General features: G+C 34.6%; 2 protein-coding genes across 4 annotated transcripts; both read right to left on the bottom strand.

Annotated features, from left to right (window-relative positions):
• Window positions 1-1,057: 1,057 nt before the first annotated feature.
• LOC115954053 (enoyl-[acyl-carrier-protein] reductase [NADH] 1, chloroplastic-like) lies at window positions 1,058-7,590 on the bottom strand. The gene is made up of 13 exons (XM_031071906.1): window positions 7,415-7,590; window positions 6,250-6,567; window positions 5,214-5,323; window positions 5,064-5,119; window positions 4,876-4,960; window positions 4,740-4,787; window positions 3,925-3,999; window positions 3,727-3,838; window positions 3,044-3,095; window positions 2,911-2,962; window positions 2,740-2,797; window positions 1,716-1,814; window positions 1,058-1,410 (listed from the first exon to the last, which is right to left on the bottom strand). Exons 2-13 carry the CDS (start codon window positions 6,524-6,526, stop codon window positions 1,259-1,261), a joined length of 1,176 nt encoding a protein of 391 aa, XP_030927766.1. The 5' UTR covers window positions 6,527-6,567; window positions 7,415-7,590; the 3' UTR covers window positions 1,058-1,258.
• Window positions 7,591-9,106: 1,516 nt separating this feature from the next.
• Window positions 9,107-14,349, bottom strand: LOC115953463 (cyclin-L1-1-like). 3 transcript variants are annotated; one of them, XM_031071107.1, is made up of 9 exons: window positions 14,191-14,345; window positions 13,876-14,052; window positions 13,697-13,775; window positions 13,009-13,149; window positions 12,564-12,733; window positions 11,563-11,836; window positions 10,730-11,120; window positions 9,821-9,856; window positions 9,107-9,731 (listed from the first exon to the last, which is right to left on the bottom strand). In XM_031071107.1, the coding sequence occupies exons 2-9, from the start codon at window positions 14,025-14,027 to the stop codon at window positions 9,661-9,663; spliced, it is 1,314 nt and encodes a 437-aa protein (XP_030926967.1). In that variant the 5' UTR covers window positions 14,028-14,052; window positions 14,191-14,345; the 3' UTR covers window positions 9,107-9,660. The 3 variants fall into 3 exon arrangements, with proteins under 3 accessions (XP_030926967.1, XP_030926966.1, XP_030926969.1); XM_031071106.1 differs by having other exon boundaries at window positions 10,730-11,132; XM_031071109.1 differs by lacking the exons at window positions 9,107-9,731; window positions 9,821-9,856 and having other exon boundaries at window positions 11,040-11,418; window positions 14,191-14,349.
• Window positions 14,350-17,571: the final 3,222 nt, after the last annotated feature.

The raw sequence follows: 17,571 nt of genomic DNA on the forward strand, positions 1-17,571 counted from the left end.
TGCAAAATCAAAGTTACACTCTGGGAGCCATGATTTGGTTTTAACCCTATTCCTTGCAAAATCAAAGTTACATTTTGGTAGACAAAACAGGCGGCAATAAGGAATCAGTGTCTCTACCAAATGTGGGAAGCATTAAACGAATTGAAGCCAACAATTGTTATTTTATTTTTATTTTTATAAGAAAGCTTTATTGATATGAAAAAGAAAAATATGGTAATAGCACCCAGTACACAGAAGTGTACTAGTAGTGCAGCAAAATTAAAGAAAATTACAGCAATCAATAATGTTTAAAATACTAGTAAAAGAATGGCTACTCAAAACCGCCAACCACTCATATAATGAATTCAGAAAAGCCCTCTTTACCACCACCTACTTCAATGTCCTATAGTTCCTTTCCTTCCAGATGGTCCACATTAAGCCATCATTGTGATCAATTATCATTTGTCATCGGTTGCATTGCTGCAGACTTTCAAAATTATTTGATTTTTTTTTTTATTTGCTGGATAAATTGTTAAAACAAATAGGAGATGGGGGTTTCAAACTCCCCTCTTCTTATAAAAAAGACTAGACTATGCCACTGAATTACAAAACTCTCGACAATTTTGTGGAGGTTTTAGTTGGTGCCACTGCTGTGAATTTATAATGTTGTTTATAGTTGCCATCCCATTTTTATTCTTCTCTCTTAATTGTAGGTCAATCTAAAACCATTATAGTTGTTACAACATTCTGGTGCGACATTATTCATGATATAACTATTAGACGACTACATTTATGTTTATGCATGAAGACGTAATGGTTGTTACCACCATTAATGCATTTTTTTCATATCGATTATCATGTCCAAGAGAACTGTGGTTTAAAACTGCTCAACAATTATGGAGTCGAGTGAAAGACTAGTCATCGGTCTAAATATATAATTCTTGAGAACCAAACACCTGTTACTGAGTGACACAGAAAGCAGACATAAGGCCCAGAGCATCAAAGCCATCAAGTTCAGTTGAGAATGGCTGCTGTGTCCTAAACTTGTACACACTGATGACCAAAATGAATTCCAAAGTGGGGAAAAATCATGCTATCTTCTTGTTAATATGGAAATGCGAAATAATCCATTTGCTAATGATACAAGAACATATGAAATGTGAGAAAACAATTATTTCTTTTTCTTGATCAAAATTTTCAATAAAATTCACTTACACAATCCATGTTTATCTTAACCTCTAACCTTGGCTTTGCTAAAAATATAAAAAACCCTCTGGCTCTATTTACCTTTTGGAATGTCTAGGTTCTCAAATATTGGGCTGTCAACTCCCACTCCCATTGCATTCAGACCATTGTCAACATACACAACGGCACCAGTGATAGCTGAAGCCAATGGTGATGCCAGGAAGGCAGCAGCATTCCCAACCTCCTCTGTTCCAATTATAATTCAAGCTCAGTAACAGTATGAAAAATGCCAAAAAGAAAATACAAAACATAAATTATCCAAAAGAGGCTGCATCTGCTTGTGTTGTAAAAGCATTTTCAAGCCTCTGTTGTTTAGTGGAGAAATATCACAAGAAGCTAGAGTGATCATGATCAATTGACCATAAACGAGGATAATATTTTTTAAAAATTTGCAATTTTATTGAATTGCTGTCTTGTTCCACAGAAAGTAGGCAGTATTATTTTGATCGTAACCAAATCTAGAAATATCTGTGGAAAAACTTATGACTCACCTGCAGATAATTCTTTCTGTAGGGGTGCATTGGCTGATGAGTAATCTATCATCATATCAATAAAACCAATTGCTTTTGCAGCACGGCTTCTTAATGGCCCTGAAATTTATATAGTTTGGAAAACATGTGAGGAAATAGATACTATCTAAAGAAAAAATTAAGTTAGGAATTATATCATTTGATTTTGCCTTCTATTGAATTCAAAGGTAACCTTAACACCAAAAAATGAATCTAAGACAACAACAGGGCCAGGGTACAAAACTGAGAACACATAATATTATGGAAACTGTAAAATCAATTTAAACTGCATGGTGAGATGAAAGCTCTATTTCAAAGGGATGGATTTGTACTTTTTAAATACAAAGTAGAAATAAAAAATAAATAAAAATAAAAAATTGAATGCATTTAAACTTATGCTAAAATTACCAACAGGACTACTGCAAGTGATGCTAAGTGAGATTCAAGCCCAATAAGATATCACTGGGTGGACTCCTTCAGTAATGTTTCCATGACACAACTAACATTCAGTTTGGTACCATTGATGAACCAATTATCGTAAAATCATACTGATGGTTATTTTCATTAATTGCCGACACAAGGACATTTAGTTATCCACTCAGTCTGGGATTTTGGGCAAATTAATGGAAACATGTTTGAGTATTGGGATTTTAGTGTGCTGTGATTGATTGCTAGATAAACAGCAGTGAAGATTGGGGCTAAATTAATTTCTATATCTTATCAGTAAAACACATCATCCATATAATTAGGGAAGAGAACCAGGAATGATAGATGATGTCTTCTTGGAGAGATCTACATACAGATCATTAAATCATATCATCTTTTAATTGGACTATAGAGAAGAAGGATAGAGCCATCCCTATAGGTCTCATTTCAGATGGAACACCCATAGCATGTACATGGCAGAATGTGGCACCAGGACATAAACCAGTCAATGAGATTACAAGAGAATTATTCTCCTATTTTAGGTGAGGATATGATTCTCAATATAAAGTAAATAAAATACCGGCAGATATTGTGTTGACCCTGATTTTGTGTTTTCTTCCAGCTTCAAAAGCTAGCACCTGTGTCAAGCCCAAAAGTTTATAGATGTTATGCTAACTATCATGAACATTTGAAAAACAGAAATACATGAAATAAAAATAAAATAAAATAAATAAATAAACATATGACTTACTTGTGTGTCACTCTCCAGAGCAGCCTTTGCTGAACTCATGCCTCCACCATATCTGCGTGTAGAACAGTCAAAATGAAGAAATTGTTCTTAGGTGAACCACACGACAATGTTCACAGTGCTGAAGGAAACATACCCTGGAATGATCCTTTCAGAAGCAATGTATGTTAGAGAAATTGAAGCACCACCTGTAATGTTAAGTCCAGCCAATTAGGGGAAAATTTCAGAGGTTTTCTTACTGGTTTTGGAATCCTACATTGGTTAGAAAACTAATAATGAGATGAAGTAATTCCTATTGAGAGTATTAATCTCACACTGGTAAGAAAAGAAGCAAGGTGGTGTGATAGTCCCTATAGATAGAGTGGTGGTGTAGTTTTTGAGTGTGAGAGAGTTAGAAGACAAAACTTTATCTAGTATGTTTCCCTGAGAGGCTGTGATTCCCATGAAGTAGTCACAATTCATGCAAAATATAACATACCCAAAACCCTAGAGTTCTCCCAAACAAAGCCTAAATCACATATCACTTTAAGAACTTGTTTGAAACATCAAAATCACTTAACCTAGGACATGATCGAACCCTAAAGATCCGGAAACACCTAAAAACCTAGCACTCGTAATCCAAGACCACTCAAAACATCAAGATTACCCTAACCCTAAACCAGGTTCCTTACATAAGGGTGCATACTGTAAGGATTCAGACTTAAGGGGAAAATTAGGGATAAGGAAAAAAGTTGGGATGGGGAGAGGAGGGTGAGAAGGGAAGAACATAAAGATAAAAATCAAAGAAAAGCAATAGAAGAAATTAAGTGAGAAATGTGCCTGGATTCATTATTGGAACAAAGTGCTTGAGTAAAGAAACAAAGGAGTAACTAGATGCAGAGATAGCTGCAAGATATCCATTCCTTGATGTCTCCAAAAGAGGTTTGCTGACCTGCAAATGAAATAAAAAAAACACTAATTAAGTGCCTTAAGATCTTGAAAGAACAGCCTTAAAGGATAAACTGACGAACACAACACCTCTGGCCCATTGGCAAGTGAGTGCACAAGGATGTCGATGCTTCCAAAGTCCTGTTTCACAGATTCAACAACTTCCTGCAAAACATTAGAACCAAATTGGTTACCAGTGGTCAGTTGGGTCAGTTATCTCATTTATGTCTTTGCCAGTAAAGAGACCTGTAGCTCCTTGCAAGAGGAGCATGCATTATAAGTTTTTTACATTCAAAGTTTGCAATTGACCATGAATTTCAATGTTCACCAAAATATGGATTCGAACAGTTTGTGAAACAAATGCAGCTTAGTCATTAGTAGGTTGAGTTAGATTAAATCCTTTTGCTATACATTTGAAAAGAAATTTGACATGTGACATGACAGATAAGATGTAGTACAAACTTATAATCATATTAAATCCATCTACTTATTAGTTGAACTTTTAGTCAACTTATTAACATTCATTTTTATCAATGTGAACCATGGTGCGATTTAAGTTCAATACTTGATTAATTCTGTTGTTCTCTCTCAAGGAAGAAAACTAAGCACTTGTAATTTAATCGAGTCAGAGGCATTAATGCAATTTGGTTTTACTGATACTAATGTGCCCACCAAGTGAAGACAAAATACTGAGATATCTTTATTCTATGTTGTGTTTAGAAAATCATGAACAGACGTGGGAACTCATAGGCCGATGGAATACTTTGGAGAACAGTTCATCACATGTTATGCCCAGGTCAATCTGACATAATAAATTAGTGATGTTTACTGAGTGGAGTTAAAATGTCTTTTATTCAATAATGACCACTTAAATTAAATAGTGATGTATTCACAATAAATGATACCTGAACCGTCCAATTTGAGGATCCAGCATAGCGTTTGTTTGCTTTTACCTGCCCAAAACCACAACTAAGAATATCACCAAGAATACAATTGGACTTTATATCAATTATTCCAGAAATACATGGAGATTTTCATTACATCCTCAGGAACATCTTCAGGATTGTCATAAACAGCATCCAATGGATACACTTTAGTAATTTCCATTAGAGAACCATCTGGTAATCTGAAAAATCAAATTTCAATTAGAAATTAACAGAGGCTTGGAAACAGTACCGCAATTTTTAATTGATTACCCATAATGCAGGAAACAGAACATCATATCTTACTTGCGTGACTCATCGAATTTCCCACGCCGTAAACTAGATTCAAAAATATTCAGTGCCTAGATAAAACAAAAGTTCACATTAAAAATTGTGCACTTTTGTCATTACTTGAGACTCTAGAATCATAAGATCAAGTTAGATCAATTTACATACCGGAACCCATGTACCAACAAGAATTTCAGCACCAGCAGCAGCAAGAGATTTTGCTATTGCCCATCCATATCCATTATCATCAGCTATGCCAGCAATAAATGCTCTCTTACCTGCTAACACAATGTCCCCGTGTTAAATGCAGCAGCATATATGTTATATTCATACGATTTGGACAAGTACATCTTTGGCTTGACCTCAACACCGGTGGTCATCCTAAAACATTTCTCTTCATAGCAAGACAATGACAAAAACCTTCCTGTAACACTTCCCACCATTGTTCACTCCCAACCTCAAATTTGGGCTTTGCCTCATTGTTACCAGAGAACTGATTTTTGTGCTTTGATTCAATACCATGGTTCAGGTTTCTCCAACATTTATACATGTGACTTATATATATATATATATGGCAAGATTCTTTGCAAAGCCAAAAAAAGGTAATCAACTACAACTACAAGCAAAAAAATTGAAGCAGCCAAGCAGGTGTTGAAACTCCACCCTTTTTCTGCCACTTAACAGCATGGCAACTTAGCAGACTATGTAAGTTTACAACAATGCTCATTTTACATGCAATATCTCAATATTTTTGTTATGCTTATGTGTGTTCAGTTGAGATACATATCAGAACCCAGGATATGAAGCTAAATAGGCATTTTGTTGAGCTTTCATTGAGGTAATTGTCTTTTCAAGTCAATAATCATGGGACACAGAAATAAAGAGAAACCCCATCTACATTTTGCTTTAAAATGCTTGGTGAAATACCATCTTACAAAGCAAAACATATAATCTTCCCAGTCAAAACCTCATCTGCAGTTGTAAACCTGGCCTTTGCTTGCAGTATCAATACCATGCAACAAGGAAAAAGGTGGAGGAAGATAGTATGTGAAGCTATTCATTTCATATTTCTTATATATAGTTTGCGCATCATATATAGAAACCAGTGAAGAGGGTGCTAAGCAACTACAATATTTATGAAAGAAAGACCAAATGATAATAAAGGCATCTTATAATGAAAGGGGAAAAAAAATAGTTGTCTGACCTCTCAAATCAACAGGCAAGCCAGGCAAAGGCTTGTACTCTGCAGCACCAGACACTGCTCTTGTAACAACCTTTTGAAATTTTACATTTCCTGATGTGAAGCTCTGGAAGAATGGCTGCCTTGATGAGATGTGGGAAGAGCTGGTAAGCCTTGTCCAAGATGCCTCTTTATGCTCAGCACTGAAATTTGCAGTGCTTGTCATAACTCTATTGCGGGAAGAAGATAAGCAAGAATTGATTGTTGTCATGAGCATGCCAGGGGTTGAAGTAGCCGCCATTTTCAATCACTTTTAAGACCTCCAAAAGTCAAAACAAAAGTCTGCAGTATTGAAAACATTTATAGGTAATCATCTATGTAGTAAGAATGTTCATGGTATGATTTACCGTATCATGATAATATTTGAGTATCTACAATGTCAAAACACATAATCTACCACACAGAATATGAGAAAAAAGTATATCATGCCTACTTTTTTCAGAAGTTCCTACATATAAACAAGTCAATAAATTAAGTTGAAAACAGATATCACTCAGCTCAAAACAAACCGGAATACACATAATATCTTAATTTACCAATGAACTACACGCCAAAATAAAAGTAGCAGAATGAAGAAAACTTAACCATGGGCTAAATATGATCTATGTAAAATTCATCAGCATTACCAAGTATTAAGTATCACGTATGACCAAGAAATTGGTGGAGATTTTCAGAATACATTGAAATCATGTTCACTAAAGGCACAAGAAAAATCATGTTCACTCGGGTGAAAATAAATTTGAAATCTTGGTCGCACTTTGGTCACCAAAAAAAAAATAGCATATCAAAACATATGCTAACACTCAACCTGCAAGTGCAACCATGGTATATAAAACTATTTGAAAAGCAACAAATATTGAGAGCATTATATCCAAGATTACCCACAAAATGAACATAGATGTCAACAGAGATTCTTTTCTTTCAAAAAAGAAAAAAAGAAAAGAAAAAAGTGATCAATTTTAATTCTGGGAAAGACTCAAATATGAAATAAACCCACGATTGAGGAGCCTAAACCCAATCACATTTATGTAATAATGAGAAAATAACAAGTCATTCAGACGTAAGTTTTAAACTCAACATTCACTGAGAAACCTGTACATTCATTCACATAGAAAAGATCAGAACTCACCTTAGGTGTGATGTTTGGGATGCAAAAGTTTCAGCTTGGTGATTAGAACTTGGGAGAGAATGAGAGGTTTTTGTGTGTGTATTATATTTATTTATGTGTTTGTGCGTTAAAGTTTCGATGAAACCAATGCTGTGTTGTTTGATGTTTGGTGGTGACTGGTGGGAACTTTGGAAATGTCGAGTAGTAGAGTGGTTCATGAGTTGTTGGTTTGGCGCTCCTCAAATGACATTTATACCCCTGCTTGCTCGTTTTAAACCTACAGCATGCTCCACATTTTTAAAATCATATATATATGTTTTATGGTTTAGATTACGGTGTCTAGCTAACAGATCATTTTTGAAAATTTTTTATGCTACTTTCATGGAAAAACTGTCAAAAAATAAAATAAAAAATAGAGCTTCTCATTAAAAAAAAATTTAAAAAAATTTAATAACTCAATGCCTTCAGAGTATCCATTAACTTTTCCTATATTAAAAACAAATATAAAGAAATAATTGAGTGGCCCTCTTTATACCATTAGATAAAACAAATAAAATCTCAATCCTAAAATGGATAGTATCTTATAAGATAGAACGAATGTTAAAGATAGTTCATGATGGAGTTCAACTTTTTATTTTAGTGCAAAGTATAATTTACATGTGTTTTGATTATTTCATTTAGTCCACAAAAATTTTCAATTACTATATTTAAATCCCTAAATTTTGGATTAAGATGAAATTGTTAACATTTTATCTCAATTACCCTTTTTCACACGTGTGGAACATATGAGCAATTTTATGGAGAAAGTTCCTTATTCCCAAAAACCTCTTTTTATATATGAGCTTCTTTTTCTTTTTTCTTTTTTCCCCCCCTCTCTCTCTCTCTCCTTTACTTGAATTGCTTTAATTGAATCATTTCTTTCAATAAGTGGCTGAATTGCTTTAATTGAATCCTTTCTTTCAATAAGTGGATGTGTTATTGCGTTTAAAATAAAATTAAATGAATAATTCTAAACTTTTAATACTTGGTTTGACTTGACTCATTTGTTGTCCTAGTATCACCTCTAGGAATCCAAAATCTTATTTAGGCTTTCAGGTTCCATGCCTAAGTTAATTAAAATAATGAATTACATTATTTTATGTTGATTAGGCATGGAGGCTTTTTTTTCTTTTTTTTTTGGTCAACAAAAATAGGGGTTCGCTAGGTTACGCTAGCTCCCAGGCTGGGCACTAAGGTTAAAACCCTTGGGCCAACCCATGTGGATGCCCACCAACGGATTCTTGCTGGCAACGGGACTCGAACCTAGGTGGGTTAGACGAAGTATCCAAACCTTACTAACTGAGCCAAGCCCCCGTTGGCAAGGCTTTCATTTGTAGAATAAGAAACTTATGCAATTTCCATCACATATCTATTCTTTCATCATGTCTTCCTACTACATATCTCAGGCTCCCCATTGTAGTACTTAGTCAATACTCAATAGCATTGATTTCCTGCTGCGCAGTGGGTCATGATAGTTGTGGGAAATTGGTGCGCATATTTGCCAGAAAGATTTGGAAGTATAGCTCAGATACGTATAACATCTAGTCATGGGATGGATTCAGAACTCTATAAGAGAATTATGATTTTAATTAAACCATATCCAAATAATTTAGAAATAGGGGGTATTCATAACTTGCTATAATAAGATAGCAATGAAATGAAACTATGTTTGACTGCTATAACATAACTCTTACTGATTACTATTATATAAACACCATTCAGCATATACAACTAATAGAACTCCGCCCAAAAAATCTCTAAAACAAGTAGTATTGGTGTGGAAAAATGGGATGAGGAAGTTTTCACATTATCATGTAGTCTGATGTTCATAGCCACTTTAAGTTGTTCACATAGCAGCAATGCAAGGTCCATCATCCAGCATGTATTTCTAGGTATGTAAACTTGACAAATATATCAATCGAACATGGATTCACAGATGTAAAGCATTCAGAGACAGACCCCCCAAGGCTAGCACCTACTAAGCAGTACCTGCTACCAGTTGCCACATGTCCTATGAATAGGCAAGCTCCTACAACATAATACAATAACGCAGCAAGCTATTTCAGGTAGCCAGGAGATGAGCAAAGCACTATAAGAGAATTCTGTCCACATTACTGAGGGCTGAGTACAAGATCAAGATCAACCATTGGGAATAGCCCACAGATCAGTCATCAAAATTTAGGTTGTACATTTCAAGTCAAAAAAGTTCTTGTCTGTAGAGAGACGATTTAAGTATAAGATTGATGTCTATGGCGATCCTTCCCCCTTGAAGAATAAGAGGAACTGTGGTAGTCCCAATCTAAAAATAAAGAGGTTCAGATAACAGAACTACGGTTAAACAAGAAACCATATTGATCATGCAATACCAAAGGAAAACAAAATGCATACCTCGTGATGAGGGATGTCTTGATTTCTCTGAATGTCCTGGGCATTCACAATAACAAGAGAAAGATCATATCACTAGATAATCAGAGAACAATTAGAAAAGAAGATCACACCACGGCACACCCATAAAACAAACAGGGACATAGCTACATCTATGGTTGGCCCCTCGAAAATTTTTAAAATTTCTTTTATAGTAAATATAATTATAAAAAATTTAGAGATTTAATAAAATAGGAGTTGGCACTTGAAAATATTTTAGTCCAATGGTGCTCTTAGAAAATGAAGGACTTTGTCAGTTGGTCTATTAATTATAGAGGCAATGTAGTTTTTGTTTTCTTTGTTTCATTTTTATAATGTAAAATTTGCACTTGTATCTATTAAATTTTTCTATCATCCATGTCTTTGAAGACTTAAGTGATTACATTGAATTCTTTTATTCGCTTTGGTAGACAATTTTTGTGATTCTTATTGAAAATGAAAATTTTACAAATTTCACTATGGAGACGGTAAAAGATTAAATTTATTCTATTAAAGATTGTCATTGAGCATAAATTTTATAGGAGATATTGAGTTCTCTTTGTTGATATTTTTCTACAAGTCTAATATAAAACATTCAGAGTAGACAACTTTTCTCATTAGAGTTTAAAAGATGATAAGTTATCCTAAAAATTATGTAGTAAATATGCATACATCAAAGTTGATGATGTCGTATACAATTATTTATGAATTATGACTTACTCTAGTATTAAAGTTTATATATCTATACACATACATGTGTGTAGGAGTTTATCTTGACTAATATATTAGTACCACAATTCGGCCCCCCTCAAACAAAAAAATCCTGGCTACACCCCTAAAAGCAAATATTAACAATAGCATCAGGTTCATGAACAAAATTGGTTGTAAACATACCTAAATATTTTCCTCTATCCTTGGAACGGTGACTCCAATCCCTAACTCTATCTTTGTCCCTCTCTGTTTCCTCTTGATCACGTACACGGTCAAAATCCCTGCTCCTATCACGATCCCGGGCCTTTATTCTGCCCTCCTTCTCTCTGTCCCTTTCCCTCTCCTCTCTCTCCCTGTTTCTTTCCCTACTTGCGTCTGTTCTGTGGTCAGAATTTGATTTTGGCAGGGGCTCTTCTCTTGCCTCTCCCTCAACAGACATGTTCTTTAATTCATCATCATTTTTCTTAGAATCCTTCAGCTTGTCAAGGGGTGCTTTCACCAATACATCCTCGGATCCACCAGATTCAGTGTTAACAGTGGCTGAAGCTGACTTGATATTAGCTGTAGGGCTAGTCTGAGGAATTTCCTATAGATCAGCAATGAAATAAAAATCCCACCATGCTAAAGTGATTCAACTCTCCCTAGTCTGCAGAAATTCTTATAGAACTGCAGTAAAATAAAAATTCCACCAAGCTAATGTGATTCAACTCTGCTAGGGGAGATCATATTTTAAGTATGTGGCATTATGAGGTTGACCAAATTTTCTGCAGTCCCCACAATTGCCATCCTTTCTCTAAACAGAGCATTCAAGTGCTGCTGTTCCATCTCCAAAATTTGGGTGGTCTAACAACCCACCTCTATGGCAAGAATCTCTGGAAAAAGGACAGCAGCAGTTAACAAACATAATGCAATACTTGCTGACGAATTGGCAATTGCGAACACTGCAGAAAGGGCATTAGCAGAGGCTTTATGTTTCCAATGAAACTTAAAATTGTACATGAATAAAATAGAAGTACCTTCAGAACTGGCTGAGATTGTGAATCCCTCGACTGGCTAGAAAACGTAGAAGAGTCTCCATCCTTAAAGACAGGGATATATTTTGCCTTGGGGAGGCTGTACAGCTCAGCCAGAACTCTACATACTTCATCAATCCCAGACTTGTCTGCATCAAATACCTTCCACCATGGTGGATTCTCGGGAAGGGGTACTTGGAACCGACGAGCAGCAGCATAGACAACCCCGCAAGCCACAACCTCACTCTTGAATCGAACACACAAAGTTGTGCGCAAACTGCTCAAATTTGAATGTTAAAATAAAATTAAACAACAAGACAGATTACTAATGGAAGTGTAAGCCACAGTGAAAGACACGGAACAACTGCAACAATCAGCAGACATAAATCGACCCATTATTCTGAAGCATAGAAGAATGCAATTGTGTCTTACATACTACAGTGTGACTACCAACCAAACAAATAACTGTCAAGATGTCTTCTGCATCAAATTATATGCATGGACATGGCAACAAAAAAAAGGCAATTTATAGATTCAAGGAGCTTAGGGCATTAAAGAGAGGCCTAAATATAATATGGGTCTAAAAAGCAAGAAAAGCATAATCATAAAAAATATAACAGAATATGGCCCTAAATAGGGCTGATTGGAGAAGGATTCATGTAGCCCACCAAAAATAAAAGCACTATACATTGTCCAAAGAGTATTTAGTGTACGCTCAAACATACTAGTTGAATAATGAACACTTCCTACAAAAATCTAATACTATACAATGTAGATTCTATATGATACTAAAGACATCTATGAATAGTCTTTTTTTTTTTTTGATAGTTATGAATACTATCTATATAGATATGTAAACTAAATGACACTTTTTTTTTATAAGTAAGACTTAACTGAAGAATAAAAATTTTAGATGCAAAGTTTCCTTGTTAAATGTATAACCAAATAATAAGAAAAAAGAGTGCATAACTTTTGTCCATGAGTAGTTAATTTGCAAAAAGTACCTATCATTTGCTAGATTCCAAACTTCCTGCCTCAGTTCTGGAGGTGTTTCAAGAATGGCAAGGTAGTTAAATATGAATTTATGAGGATGTTCAACATGACAAACAAATCCCATCTCTTTCAATATATGTCTTTCTGTTCTGCTCAAGTCAGTCTTGAGGTCATGATACTTCTGTTAGAAAAGAAATAGGAAAAACAAAGAAACCATGAGAATTTACTGCTTTTTTTTTGGGGGGGAGAAAAATACAAGGACTATATAAGTGCAAAGACACCTGAAGTGCTAAAATTAACCACCTATTCAGACAAAGCTATTATACTTGGTGGTTGCCAAAAAGAAAAAGAAGAACAAGTAATGAAAAATTCAACTCTTGTGCCAAAGAAGAAAATGATTAAAAAAAAAAAGAAAAAAAAAAGGTAATTCCATGGAAAAGAAGGTGGGTGCTTAACCTGCGAACCGATCTCCAAATGCTCTATAGGTGAGTTCTCCATCCTACATTCCATTCTATGGAAAACAATAAGGACTTGTCTTGCTTTCATTGGGCTTTCCTCGAGCTTTGATGCAAGCCACACGCAACTCGCAGCAACTTTCTGCAAAAAATTATCATATCCCAGAAAATTAAAATATCCAAGTTAGAAACACAACTATTATTCATTTGTTGCCAAGAAAATGTAAGAATAAAAATAAATTCTGGAAAACATGGACCTTAATTCAATGAAGCTCAAGGAAACTGTTGGTCTTGGCAGAGGTGAATTACCGATACAAAACTAGTGCTAAATTATCAATTATCCCCAAGCCTTAAACTAATAGAAAACGGTGTATTTAATCATCTAACAATAATTCTAACACTCCCCTCGTGTATAATCTCAAACTCTCCCTTAAGAAGCGAGGCCCAACACATGGGATTTTTAACATTTTTAATGAGAGGTGGAGTGAAGGTTGGGTTCGAACTCATGACCACCTTCATTGATAACCTGATAAATCACTAATTGTCCCAAAAACTTCAACTATTACGAAAGGGTGAATTTAACCATAATTCTAACAGCTAGGACATCATGGATACATTTCAAAGAACCCCTTTTCTTTCCTACATTTATTCTCTATGAAAAGAGAGAATGATAAGAGACAAAACTTAACCTTAACATTGAAGCGGGCAAACGATTTCTTGCAATAGAAACGATGGAATAGAACCTGCCCGGTCGCCACAACCTGAGGTCTGTAAGTACAAAGATTAAGGTAACATATGAACCAATAAAATTAAGAAAAGTAAACAATTTCATAAACCCAACATTAAAGAAATCAAAAAAACAGGATACAGTTTAAGCAAGATGCCACTTTTTTGGATGAGATCACAGCCATAGATTCGTAAGGTAGTTTCAGTTGCTTCATCAATGCCATCTTTCCTAGAAGGTGAGTTCTTTAGTTGCTCATCGGTTAAGTAGAAATTGTCAATCGCCGTGTATATCATTCTAAAACCAAATAACTCAACAAAACTGCCACAACATAGCAAATAAAATATTTTAGTATAACATACCCATCAAATTTTTTTTTTTTCTTTTTTTTAAGTCACAAACTTGAAGCTGTGTATAAACATGAATGAAGCATTTAGATTGAGAAAATTTGGAGGTTACCTTAATTATTGTATGGGTGCCGAACCTTGAGAATCTCTAGATTCTATCGCCGTTGAAATCGCCGGAGGGTAGCTGGTCTGCCCGTTGGGGGTGTACCGGTGGTATTGTGGTGAATGGTGAAGCAGAGGCCATTGGGGGTTTGATTTGGTTTTAAAGTTTCTTAAAATGATTTTTTAAAAAAAATATCCCTAAAAGCCAAACTATTTTGTTAGTTAGCATAGTTTTGAAACTATTTGGGTATCTAACAATTTGAGACCAGAGGACTCGATTTTCCCATCACGCAACAGCTAAGGTGGATATTTGGTCCACGTAGGCATTAAACTCGAGTCAAATGGACTTGAGTTCTATCATATAGAAATCAAGTCCTTAGGACTCTATTTTGTGTTGCTTCCTTTTGCTTCAAGAATTGGATACGAACTTTCTTGTTCTTCCAAGCCCCAAAAACCCATGAACAAAACCCAAAACAAATACCTGATTAGATCGGATCTTCTTTAGAACTCCAACGTGTTTTTCTCCTCCACTGGAGCGACAGCGACATCATCAAAGTGGCAGCAAGAAATCACACTTGTATTAAGTCCGATCTTATTTCCCTCGCCTGAAGCCTTCGCTGCCATTGCCTGAAGCCTTCACGCCTAGGTTCAGTCAGAATCACTGCCTAGGTTGCTTCTCCTCTAGCAAGATCTTCTCTAGACTCCAACGTGTTCTTCTCCTCCACTGGAGCGGCAACCACATCACCAGAGTGGCGGTGAGAAACACACCCACATTAAGTCCGATCTGATTTCCCTCGCCTGAAGCCTTCGTCACCATCACCTGAAGGTTTCACCGCTTGGGTTGCTTCGTTATTGCTTCTCTAGTGCTTTGCCATTAAGTATCAGGTGGTAAGAATTGCTAGGTTCTGAAATCGAGCCTTATAGACTTAATTTCAATTTAAAAGAATCGACTCTGTAAGGCTCGATTTTCATGCCTATGTGGAAAATTTTCCACGTTAGCTGCAGCACGATGTTGAAATTGAGTTCAATGTACTCGATTTAGCATTCCAAAATCGAGTCTAACACACTTAAGATGCTAGTTTCCTAAATAGTTTGAAAACGATGCTAACTAACAAATATGTTTGAAAAATGATGTTATTTTGAAAAAAAAATACTTCTTAAAAGCTTTGGGTTGAATCGAGTTTGGGTCAACAAAACTACCCAAGTAAGTGGATTTCCTTATTTCGATTTTTTTTTTTTTTTTTGCTTGTTTATCTCTCCATTTTATATTTAATTAAGCTACATTTATTTTGTGAGTTCTAGTTAGTTTAACTCGTAAAGTCTCTGAGGATTGAATAAAAGATTTAAGGTTTAATTCCCGCCTACACAAAAAACCAATTGGTGTCTTATCCTATGATTTACATCCTTTTTGATCTCTCAATCTTTATAAATTATTGATCTAAGATATCGAAAACTCTCGCTCTTTAGTATCTCTTGGCCATTGAGTTACCGCCCATTCACCTCTATTTCTACTTTGATTCAATGTACTCTATTTAATTATACTTAATTGAAAACCTTTAGATTCTAGGGCGTCTGGCCAAATTTCTAACTTGACATTAACTACACTTTTACTTCTCTCTGCTAAAATTATATCATATGCAAAAAAGTATACACCAAGTGAATGTACTTCCTCTTAAATCAATTTAGTGAACTTATCCATCACTAGTGCAAAAATGATTGGGCTTATTGCCGATCTTTGATGCAAACCTATAGTGATAGGAAACTCACTTTGTGATTCCTCCACTTGTTCTCATACTAATTACAACGTCGTCAAACATATTTTTAACAACTTATTATACTTTAAAGGAACCTAATTCTTCTCCAATACTGACAACATAGCCTCTTTAGGGACCCAATTACATGCTTTCTCAATATCAATGAAAACCATATGAAAATCCTTAAAGGCCTCTCTATATTTTTTCATTAGATGTCTATGTAAGAAAATAGCTTCCATTTTCGTCCTAGCATAAAACCAAATTGATTATCTGATACTGTTGTTTCATGTCTTAACCTATGTCCGATCACTCTTTTCCATGGTTTGATGGTGTGAGTATGTGACTCATAAGTTTAATTCCACAAATAATTTGTATAGTTTTGAAAACCCCCTTGTTCTTGTAAATAGGTATTAAAGTATTTCTCCTCCACTCATTAGGCATTTTGTTAACACTTAAGATCTCATTGAAAAGGTCTTATTGAAAAGGTTTGTCAACTAACCAACATACACCCACATCACCTAAGCACTTCTAAACTTCAATGGGGATTCCGTTCGGTCCCACAACTTTTTTCCATTTTCATGTATCTTTTACCAAAATCATCCTAATTCGTCGAGCAAATATATGGTTTTCATCATCCGTTGAGTTACCCAAATCGTTCCAATATTTTGTATCATTTCCATTAAAAGTTTACCAACATAGCTTTTAAATCATTCTTTAATATGCTCTTCTTTTACTAACACTCTTTGATCTTCATCTTTAATGCACCAAACACCATTCAAGTTTATTGTTCCTTTTTTTTTTTTCTTTTTTTTTTTGAGATAGTTTCAATCTATAGTGTCTGTTTCTGATAATAACTCTTTATTATCATACCAAGACATCGATTGGTTTTTGGCGTAGGTGAGAATTAAACCCGAGATTTCTTATTCAACTATCAGAAACTTTACCAGTTGAGCTAACTGGAACTCACCAAATTTATTGTTCTTATATATAATAAAAAGAAGAAGTCAAGGAACGCAAAATAAAATTATAAAATTGGTGTGCAATCCAATAAGCTAATTTAAGCATTCCAATGACAATAAGGGTCAAAATGGGGTTTTAAGAGGGTCCATTTTGTTAGGCCTAATGAAAAAAAAAAAATTAGATTTGTATTCAACAATTCATGTCCATCATTCAACAAATAATTATAATTTACACAATTGAGCCTATTATTTCAATTTCAATAAAAAAGAATAGGTTATTTTGATAAATACATTCATCTAATTCTAATCCAATTACTCATTAATATCCTAGAAGATTTAAAATTCAAAATATTGAAATAAAGCAATGTAATAAATTTAAAATACATGCATATGAAATATTTTCAATCATGAGGGTTGGGTTGGGTTATTTGGGTTTTAATCTCATATAAAGTTAAACCAAACTCAACCTAAAATTCAAAACATTCTTAAAAAAAATAAAAAATAAATAACAGTATAAAACCTACCCCCAACAAGCAACCTACAAAAAATCAATACGAGAAGTTAGATTAGGTTGTATTAAATCGATTCCTAGGATTGATGTTTTTTTTAAATTTTTTTATGAAACTATGATTGATGAATTGAATGCACATGCCTAGATAAATCTAAAAAGTTAATTCA

This window comes from Quercus lobata, chromosome 7 (assembly GCF_001633185.2).
Source record: "Quercus lobata isolate SW786 chromosome 7, ValleyOak3.0 Primary Assembly, whole genome shotgun sequence".
In the NCBI taxonomy this organism is placed as follows: Eukaryota; Viridiplantae; Streptophyta; class Magnoliopsida; order Fagales; family Fagaceae; genus Quercus; species Quercus lobata.

What these genes read in the sequence shown, in the direction of transcription:
- LOC115953463 (XM_031071106.1), bottom strand. Translation starts at nt 14,027, where the DNA reads ATGATATACACGGCGATTGACAATTTCTACTTAACCGATGAGCAACTA. An exon ending in TTGCCCGCTTCAATGTTAAG is followed by an intron (nt 13,150 to 13,696) that starts GTTAAGTTTTGT and finishes AATTTTTTGCAG; the next exon opens with AAAGTTGCTGCGAGTTGCGT. An exon ending in ATTTGGAGATCGGTTCGCAG is followed by an intron (nt 12,734 to 13,008) that starts GTTAAGCACCCA and finishes CTTTTCTAACAG; the next exon opens with AAGTATCATGACCTCAAGAC.
- LOC115954053 (XM_031071906.1), bottom strand. Translation starts at nt 6,526, where the DNA reads ATGGCGGCTACTTCAACCCCTGGCATGCTCATGACAACAATCAATTCT. An exon ending in CTTGCCTGTTGATTTGAGAG is followed by an intron (nt 5,324 to 6,249) that starts GTCAGACAACTA and finishes TTGTGTTAGCAG; the next exon opens with GTAAGAGAGCATTTATTGCT. An exon ending in CCTCAAATTGGACGGTTCAG is followed by an intron (nt 4,000 to 4,739) that starts GTATCATTTATT and finishes AATGTTTTGCAG; the next exon opens with GAAGTTGTTGAATCTGTGAA.